Source organism: Paramisgurnus dabryanus, chromosome 5 (assembly GCF_030506205.2).
Source record: "Paramisgurnus dabryanus chromosome 5, PD_genome_1.1, whole genome shotgun sequence".
NCBI classification, from domain to species: Eukaryota; Metazoa; Chordata; class Actinopteri; order Cypriniformes; family Cobitidae; genus Paramisgurnus; species Paramisgurnus dabryanus.
Window position 1 is genome coordinate 48,575,293 of NC_133341.1, and position 9,934 is coordinate 48,585,226.

The window sequence follows — 9,934 nt, forward strand, 5'->3', positions numbered from 1 at the left end:
TTTTCCAAGCTAAATTTTTTTTTCCATCTTTGCTATACTGGAAGGTAAATGCAGAAAGGTCCTGGTTTGATCCCAGGGAACACAGATACTGGAATAGATTGAATGTACTGTAAGTGCTTTGGATTAAACCAATTATTAAGTAAAATTATTATTATTATTATTAAGTAAATTTATTGATTTTTTTCAGTCCCTTCATGTAATTCAAAACTGGCTCAATAATAGTGTGACTCCTTGTGTATACAAAAATCTAATTAATTTTTTCAGGTAGGCTGCAAATAATGTTTTGGAATGTATAAATTAATATTCCATAATGACACATTAAAACAAAATATATAAATAAATATATCTTAAATATATAAATCCTATTTTTTTGCAGTGTGCCTACGATTTTTTACAGTCTTGCATGTATATTCTACTAGTATAAAAACAGGCTACATTAATTTATGTTTGTGATGACAGGTGAAGTATTGTCACTCTCATAATCCAGTTTTATGATTAAATGAAAGGCACATGCATATTGATTATACATGTACAGGAAAACCATATAGTGTAGTTTATTTATAGACTTTATGGCTGTATTTTGCACCTAGACATGCAGTTGATTCAGATAACATCAACAGAAGGGGAGAGGTTACAGGAAAATGCAGTAACTTAAGATATGGGCGTGCAACCTTTCTAGTACAATAGTTGCCATTTACAGCCACAATGGATGTTCAGGACATTCAGTAAAGCAACTTTTGATTACAAAAATGTCTAAACATATCTTCAAGGCAATTGCTTTGTGCTATTACAAAAAGTACAAGGTCCAAGACCATGAAAAATATGCCATCCTAATTACTATTAAAAAAAAAAATACCGTGTTGGACATTACAAGCAATATACCTCAATTCTCCTCTATATTTGGAGATTTTGTAATTGCTCAAATTGAACAGAGATGTTTGTTTGGTTTGCTGAGTGTTAGTGCAGTAGTGCCACCTATCGGTTATCATACAAACAGCAATTAGGACTTTAAAGGGATAGTTCGCCCAGAAATTAAAATTTTGTCATCATTTACTCACCCTCCTGTTGTTATAAACCTGTATACATTTCTTTGTTCCGATGAACACAAAGGAAGATATTTTGAGAAATGTTTGTAACCAAACCGTTTGTGGACCCCATTTACTTCCATGGTATTCTTTTTTCCTACCATGGAAGTGAATGGGGTCCACAAACTGTTTGGTTCCAAACATTTTTCAAAATATCTTGCTTTGTGTTCATCAGAACAAAGAAATGTATGTTTGTAACAACATGATAGTGAGTAAATGATGACAGAATTTTCATTTTTGGGTGACCTTTTAAACCATTCTGAAATTTAACCTCTTCTGTTCGCTTTCAAAAATTAAAGCAAGAAAACAAATGAATTTTTGAATGTTAATGGTTTATTTACAATTATACAAACAACAATAAAAGGTAATCAACACAGATAAATCAACATCAAATCTCTCAATGCACTTTAGACAATAATAATAACAAATCAAAAATTGCACATTACTTTAAAGCATTTAATATGATGCAGTGTTGCCATGTTTACATGTTTGAGCCAGAAATTTATTTGATTACATAAAAATGGTGTCACAATGATTCGCTGCTCCTGGTTTTAATGTCTGGCATGGGGACAGACAGTTTGTCCTTTCAATTAACACGACAAGCACGAATCATTAGCAATTGTAGGAGAATGAACAGCGGAGAGACGATAAGACCGAACCACAAGTCTCGTGCCTGGTCCTGTTCAGCCAGTTTCTGGCACAGCAGCACCTCACAAACCAGCTTGAGACTGAGAACGGTCAGGACCCACAGCAAACGTAGCACTGCCAGGCGCTTCTCTCCTTCTTGGTAGAGGCGGATAGATACGATGGCCGTGAAGTAGGTGCTGAGGCCATCAGCGGCAAACAAGGGTGAAAAGACCAGCCACCAGCTCATCTCCAAAGTCTTCTTGTCTACATCCATGTGCAGTGCCACCAACACGCTGAACACCAGCAGCGCACCCAGGTGGAGGAACAGCTCGAACGTGGCAAAGCCTAGCCATTGCACCAGCTCTCGCAGAGAAAACAGCATTGTTACTGACACGGCTGCGGTTTTTATGTAGTGGGTCTAATGACAAACTAGCACTTGAGACCGATAGTTAAGAGAAGCATTAAAATGCGTTAATAGAAATAAATTCTATGAAAAATCTTCCTTTGAAAAGTGTGCCAGTACTTTGGCAACATTATGCGCCCTTTGAGATGGACCAGGTCCACCTACTGATTTCCGAGGCATTTGGGAATTTAGATAACATCAGTGAGTCAAAACCTGGAAGACAAAGAAACAAAATTCATTAGCAAGAGATAACTCAATCAAAGTGGTCTTCTCCGACCACGACTTCAGTCGTATTGCAGATATCAAAACGGTCTTAATTAACTATTCTTACAATTAAAGATCTACATTATTTATATTATAATCTATGATACAAGCATGCATAATAACATTTGTTAGACATTTAACATCCCACGTTTTGCGAAAATGAAATCATTAGTAATAAACAAGCGAGCTGTCAGTTAGCATAAGATGACGAGGAATTAATATGCCAGTTTACATAAATAAAACCTTTTACCTCACAGTTATCGGTTCCAATGATGATTGTAGGCAAACATATAATAGTAAGCTACATTTTTAAATGGACATTAATGAATAGATAGGCTGACAGCAACGGATGTTGCAGCTGTGATAAACATCAGCTAGCTGAGATGAGCTATTTACCTTCCGACGGAGGTCCGAAAATATCGCGAGAACTCCATAACCTACGAACGCCTCTACGGAGGCCGAGAAGTTGAATGAATTGTAAAATTATAAAACAAGATGCGGGATAGCATAACAAACTCCTGCTTTAAATGGGCGGCGCTTAGATCCACCGTCTGAAGTAACTTAGTAAGAATGGACCAATAAAAGCTTTTTGTATATACTAAAAAATGCCTTTTTAAGGCACTTCAAAATGCATGGGTTGAATTGAATGTGTATCTAAGATAATATTATTTGTAGCGTTTTAGACATTCAAATATTTCTGTTAAGACCTACTGACCTTCAAATGCAGTTTGAAGCGTAGTTATTTGAGCCATCATGCGCCCCCTATAGGAAAAAAGTGTTGTTCTGATATGAATATTTGTTTTCTTTGCCACCTTTTACACCCAATGAATGAATCGCACATGCAAAGAGTTATCATCTCTTCAGTTAGCCTGATCTCTCTGGGTCATTTATTTTACAGCCCCCGATCCGCAGTGACGAACAGCGAAGTAAGTTTTTCACTGTTTTATCTCTGCCTTTTATGAAAGGCTTGGATTATTATGTGGACTGCATGGTATTGTTATTTAGATTTACACTTTGTAGTTTATGTTGCTTGCTAAGAACGATGAGTAATAGTTTAGAGAAATGTACCTGTCAAAATATCACCACTTTTAAAGTTATACTTGCACAATTGAAACTGAGAGCAGTGCGACGAACTTATGCTTTGCGACTTTGAATGACGTATGACTCTGTTATGTGTTGGTTTATAATGATTGTCATTAAAACCACATTTTAGAAGAAAGTAGTCATGAATTGTATTACGGTGCCGAATCAGTAAGTAACAACGCGAGTAAAAAGTGTTTCAAGTCAAAAGTTTTTTGTTTTTGTTCATTACAATAAGTTCCCCTTTGTATAATACTGTGGCTTACACAGTTCATTGTAATATAATGTTATGACTTAGTAGTAATACCATGATACTCAATGATTAACTGTTACTACATTTGTCAGTGTCCAAACACCATGGTGGTACCATTGTTCAGTTTTTGTGAGTGTGAATATGTGATATCTGTAGGGGTCTTGTGTGCAAGGAGGACATTTCTGCATGCCTGCTTATACTGTATGCCAGGAATGTGTTTGAATCTTTAAGCTGCTCATTCATTCATTCATTCAATTATTCATTCCAGGCTTATTTTATAATCCTAAATATTTGTGATGATTCCGCAGTCATTGTTAAATTGGTGTCTGTATATATAATTAAAACAAATTAAAATGAATTTAGACTACTGTATGATTTTTAAGACCGAATGTGTTATTAAGTGTCTGTCTTTCATTTGAATCTATAGGACAATGACACAGCCAGCGGACTCTATTCTACACAGCAGTTACTTCCATCCAACTCTCCGATACTGGCAGACCTGTTCTTCAGACCTCAGACCGGATAACCTGATTTATCCCATTTTCATTACGTAATGTATTCCAACTACAGTATGCTTGTTGATTGGTATAAAGATGCAGGAATAAAGTTGTTATAGCACTGGTTCCTATTTGATTTGTTTGAAACACAACAGTAAATCAATGAATAACAGCTTGATAAATAAACTGTGTTTTAAACTGTGTTTACTGTCTTCAACAGCGACAGTCCAGATGCAGTTGAACCAATTGCAAGTCTACCTGGCCAGGCAAGGTATGTGCTTTACTTGAACAAATACATTTTCTCAACTACAAATAATGGAAATTTTTGAGTTGGCAAAGATGGCAGAAATTCTAATGGTGTATAAGGGGAGTAAATCATTTGCAAGAAACCAAACTCATCTTGTAACAGATTTAAAACATAATACTTTGATGATCAAGCCTAAGTGTTTGCAAACATTGGTCTTTCCTTCAAAAACAGCTGTGACTGTACCGCTGCGGGTGAGCTATTGACTGATTCAGAGGTTAAGGGTGGCCGTTTTAGGTTGATATAATTGTAGTCCGCACTTAAAAATAAGTTTTAAGTTGTATAAAAGCCTCTCTGAGTCAAACTTAGTCTTAAGACTTTTCTTAAGAGCATTTCTGAGAATGTTTACATGCATACATACACCCCCAGATGTTAGTTTGTAGTTTTTGTCAGCTTTATATTTTCCTATAAACAATCTTAAAATAACTTGGACAGCAGCATTTAATAGAAGCCACATACTTTATTTAACATCAACAGAATGTACCCAATAAATATATTTTAAAACAAAAGTAAATCGTCAATTTAATTTAATTTGCATTTCATATCTAGATGAGGTTGGAGGTTTTAGATAAGACTCTGGCAGGGTGGAGCTGGGTGCTCACAAACCACAATGATAAGCCAAGTATCTGTTTTGTCACAGGGTGGATAAGTCTCCTGACAGAAAAATGTTGCAGTAGTAGTAAAGTCAAGTCTACAAACATCCTTTTTTTAAATATATGAAAAAGTGATCATTTTCCAGTCATACTGTAAGCATTTAATAATAGTAATAATAATGAGTAATTGGCAATAATTTCAATTAGTAAAATAAATAATTGTTAATATTACGTGACTTTTAATCATTACAATAATAGTTCATACAAAAATTTAAATGTTGTCATTATTTACTCAGCTTCAAGTTGTTACTAACCTGTATAAAGTTCATTGTTCTGCTGAACACAAAGAAGTTATTTTGAGCACCATTGACTTTCGTTGTATTTTTTTTCCTACTATGGAAGTCAAATGTGTTACCAATCACAATGTGCACAGAAAAAATTTACATACCCTTGTCAGTGTGCCTGCAAGTATATAAGTATACAAAATGTCGTCATATAATGGTACGCTATTTCAAACATAGCTAGCGTATCAAACAAAGGATGTACAAACAAAAAAGATTGTGAATGTATCTTATGTAATGACATGTTTATTCTTCTGATCACAGGTATGGTGTTAATAAGCTAGAAGGCTTAATTCGCCCCCTTGTGGAAAAAGGCCTGAAGTGTGTGCTGATTTTTGGAGTTCCTGCTAAAATTGAAAAGGTGGGGAGTAAAATGGTTTCTGTCAGACTCAAAATTTCGAGTTTTTTTAAATGATGACTTATTGTCTTCTCTTTTTCTTTTCCAAGGACGAGAGAGGATCAGGTGCAGACACAGACGACACTCCAGCAGTGCTGGCTGTGAAGAAACTGAGGAGCACATTCCCCAATCTAGTGCTGGCATGTGATGTCTGCCTTTGTCCCTATACATCTCATGGCCACTGTGGTTAGTTTCACAGATCTGGGGCTTATTGTCACTATTACTTGCTCTTATATGCTTATTTGCTTAACATGTCCTGCACCATTTTAATTTCGTTTGGATAAGAACTCAAGCTTTGTATATATAGAGACTTGAAACTCTGCCTTAAAAGAAATACAGTTATATAATGTGATTTGTTAACACCTCAAGGAATTCTGCATGAAGATGGAACATTGGATAATGCCGCAAGCTGTATGAGGTTGGCAGAGGTAGCATTGGCCTATGCTCGAGCAGGTTAGTCAGTAAAGAGTATTTACAATTACTTAATTACACACTTGTTGAACAGTAACGGGTCTACAGTAGCTGTCCATATCACAACATTTATTTGTTTCCTCCAGGCTGCCACATCATTGCCCCTTCAGACATGATGGATGGACGTATTGCATCCATTAAGCAAGCGCTCATATCCAATGATCTTGGAAACAAGGTTGACGCAACAGAAAAAAATGACAAATGATTATATAATACAGGGGTGGGGAACCCTGGTCCCGGAGGGCCACTGTCCTGCAGAGTTTAGTTCCAACCCTAATTAAACACACCTGAAAAATCTAGTCTAATATAATTGGAAATTAAATTCAGGTGTGTTTGGTTAGGGTTGGAACTAAACTCTGCAGGACAGTGGCCCTCCAGGACCCAGGGTTCCCCACTCCTGATATAGTATGACAAAATACAGAAACAGTTGTCTTAAAATCTCTCTTACTAGGTGTCAGTGTTGAGCTACAGTGCTAAATTTGCCTCGTGCTACTATGGGCCATTCAGGTAGTGTACAATTATTTTGGATCATTTGCCACAGTAGTTGTAGTATTCTTGAAATACCACCAAGATTTTATTCTTCAAAATCTGAAGTAGGGCTGGGCCATCTATCGCATGGGATTGTCATGCGCATTTCGTCAGACAAACAGGTTCCTTGATTAGTAGTAAATCAGATGAAGCGGCACAGAGTCGTAGTTTACTGAGAAGCTGGGCAATATCACATTCATTATCGCAGGCGATACATTCATGAAAACAAATGCGATACTGCCTAGCTTTTCGGTGAACTACAGCTCTGTGAATGCCACTTCATCTGAAAGCATGTGATGGCGATTTTCTACTAATCTAAGGAACTAAGGAACCGGCTTTACTGAGTAGATGCACATGACTATCCCATGCGATATATCGCCCAGCCTAATCTGAAGTAGTCAACATATTTTCCTTCACTTTACATTTGAAAGGGATGCTGCCCAGTCTAAACCAGCTTTTGGAGACAGACGATGCTATCAGCTGCCTCCTGGTGCAAGAGGACTAGCACTGAGGGCCTGCGTAAGAATTTTTTTTTTTACGATGCAATTATCATTCATATTTTTTGTCGGTTGTTCCCCCCACCTCTGCAAGACCATTTATTTGGTTAGTCAAGTGTTGTACTTGATTTGTGTTATTTTTGTAGTAGAGTACTTTCTCCTATCACAGATGAATTTGCAAGAGACAATTCTAGGTAAACTATGGCTGCATCCAAAAACTCTAAATTGCTGCTTTCTGAGGCAGCATTCCAAGGCAGGAAGGCATCAAGGCATGTCCGAATCCAATGTTAGGTTTACTTCCTGACTCCTGAGATACCTCCGTCGTCCTGTTCCACAATTCTATGCGTGTGTGCGCATGGGGAATGTGATTGGTCGAGGTTGAAAAAATTTAATGGCAGCCAACAAAGTGACTGGAGCACAAATTTTGTGTAAATAAATGTATATTTTCACTTTTTACACCTTTTAATTGCATCTCTAGCGAGAAACTAGTATTATTGTAGTTTTCAAATATGTGATTAGTTATCACAAAGGCGCTCTCTGTTTGGTACTATTAAACTATTGCTCTGTTTGTCTTAGCATCCTGGTACCAGCTTGACACAGCAACAATTGGCTAAACCTGCAGTGAGATTGTCTGTCCATGCTTTTGTAGGACCCTCCATTATTTTTGCATACACTCTGTGACCACTCATTTGTACTTTTTTTGCTCCAAAGTTTTCTATGTCAGGTTTGGTGACGTGTGTGTACCTGGTAATTATCACGTTGTGGGGACCAATTGTTCCCACAAAGATAGGAATACCAGTATTTTTGCGATCTTGTGGGGACATTTTGAGGTACACATGAGGAAACAAGCTTATAAATCAAACAGAATGATGTTTCATGAAAATGTGAAGTCAAAATGTTTTCTTTGATGGTTGGGGTTAGGGTTTGGGGAAGGGAATAGAATATATAGTTTGGACAGTATAAAAATGATTTACGTCTATGGAATGTCCCCACAAAACATGGAAACTAGAATGTGTGTATATGTATATGTAATGTTTTTGACTGTTGTCCAGCTGGGATTTAGTAGCAAGTTGTTGTATTTGAAGTTCATTGTAGGTGTTGCGAAAAAGTACAGGGTGAATTGGGCTCTGTGATTTAAAATATTATTTGAAAATATTTTTTTATTATTTTACTTGTAGGATCGTGACGTAAAAGAGGGTGCTGATATGCTTATGGTGAAGCCTGGATTACCATACCTTGATATAGTGAGGGAGGTAAAAAATAAGGTTAGTAATATTTGAACTTTATACTGAATTTCCAAAAGCATTTTTAAATTATGTTTCAGTTTTAAAATCTTTTACAAAAATCTTAATCTTTGAGGATATTATAAATATTTAAGCACATTTAATCTCTGGGTATTATTTTTTATACTTATTTTAATACAATGTGTATACAAATATAATTTTTGTCAAAACATGTTTATTATTATGTTATCGTGTTTAAATTGTGTTTTATTGTGCTACCTAGCTGTATTTTTCCCAGTTTTAAAGGCATAAATAAAAAACAACAACTGCAGTTTAATTGATATTAATTGGAATGCACACAAAAAAATCTCATTTTGGAACCAAACTCTTCATATAGTTTTGTATATGTTTTTCTTACGTGCATTGTTTTTAAAGATATACAAAATGTCACAGGCCACAAATAAATCATGAGTTGTGGGTTTAGTGCATTTCCAAGCTCATTCACTTACAATGTATAAAAATAGAAACATTATTTATTGTCCCTAATAGGAACATTTAAAATGGATCATGTTAAAGCATGCTAAAGTGCAGATTTTCCAAAGTGACCGAAGTTTCTGCTAGTCTTCATAAATTGCATTCCTTTCTCTCTCATCAGCACCCCACTCATCCGCTGGCAGTGTATAATGTGTCCGGTGAGTTTGCCATGTTGTGGCACGGAGCTCAAGCTGGAGCTTTTGACCTGCGCACTGCAGTAATGGAGGCTATGACTGCTTTCCGCCGGGCAGGTGAGAAAGAGCCCACGTTGAGTCTAGGTTTTCAGAAACACTTTTTTGCTCTGATTGAATTGGTGTCCTTAACTGCTGGCTTTCTCTTAATGCATAAAAAGTGAGTGATATACAGAGGATGTTGAATGTCCTCTTCCATATTTGACATTAGACTTTATTTCTTTCAGGTGCTGATATCATTATTACCTACTACGCCCCACAACTGCTCACATGGTTAACAGAGTAATAGTTGTTTCACCTGTGTCAGTGAACTTGGATAAAAACGCATCTCCTGTCTTTCACAGACTTGAAACGACACTGATAAGCAGATAATATTATATCAATTACAATTTTACAACTGAATCTGATCCATGTATCCAGTCACAATTCAATTTTTTTGTTCTTCTCATAGCACAATTGTTAAAAGGTAAAAGTTTCATTTATTTAGTCATTTGTTTTATGTATACCACTGTCATTTTTTTCTCATCAGCAGAAACATTGGATGTCTTATTGTTATCTCTATTAAGGTTCACAATGCTAGTAAATCTACACAATGTTAATCTGTATATAAAAAAAATGAGAATAAAGTTAGAGCCATGTTTAAACA

General features: G+C 36.1%; 2 protein-coding genes across 2 annotated transcripts; one reads left to right on the forward strand and one right to left on the reverse strand.

Moving 5' to 3' along the window:
* Window positions 1-1,398: 1,398 nt before the first annotated feature.
* On the reverse strand, window positions 1,399-2,796 carry tmem203 (transmembrane protein 203). Its single transcript, XM_065284578.2, has 2 exons — window positions 2,630-2,796; window positions 1,399-2,328 (listed from the first exon to the last, which is right to left on the reverse strand). The coding sequence occupies exon 2, from the start codon at window positions 2,092-2,094 to the stop codon at window positions 1,672-1,674; it is 423 nt and encodes a 140-aa protein (XP_065140650.1). The 5' UTR covers window positions 2,095-2,328; window positions 2,630-2,796; the 3' UTR covers window positions 1,399-1,671.
* A 376-nt stretch (window positions 2,797-3,172) lies between these two features.
* alad (aminolevulinate dehydratase) lies at window positions 3,173-9,918 on the forward strand. Its single transcript, XM_065284577.2, has 12 exons — window positions 3,173-3,305; window positions 4,140-4,262; window positions 4,430-4,480; window positions 5,712-5,808; window positions 5,895-6,030; window positions 6,214-6,297; window positions 6,402-6,490; window positions 6,767-6,822; window positions 7,275-7,362; window positions 8,519-8,605; window positions 9,219-9,348; window positions 9,516-9,918. The coding sequence occupies exons 2-12, from the start codon at window positions 4,144-4,146 to the stop codon at window positions 9,572-9,574; spliced, it is 996 nt and encodes a 331-aa protein (XP_065140649.2). The 5' UTR covers window positions 3,173-3,305; window positions 4,140-4,143; the 3' UTR covers window positions 9,575-9,918.
* Window positions 9,919-9,934: the final 16 nt, after the last annotated feature.

Bases quoted from the DNA above. Each gene is read 5' to 3' on its own strand.
- alad (XM_065284577.2), top strand. From the start codon at position 4,144: ATGACACAGCCAGCGGACTCTATTCTACACAGCAGTTACTTCCATCCA. The intron at 6,298-6,401 runs GTTAGTCAGTAA...TGTTTCCTCCAG, and splicing joins ATTGGCCTATGCTCGAGCAG to GCTGCCACATCATTGCCCCT. The intron at 7,363-8,518 runs GTAAGAATTTTT...TTTTACTTGTAG, and splicing joins GACTAGCACTGAGGGCCTGC to GATCGTGACGTAAAAGAGGG.
- tmem203 (XM_065284578.2), bottom strand. From the start codon at position 2,094: ATGCTGTTTTCTCTGCGAGAGCTGGTGCAATGGCTAGGCTTTGCCACG.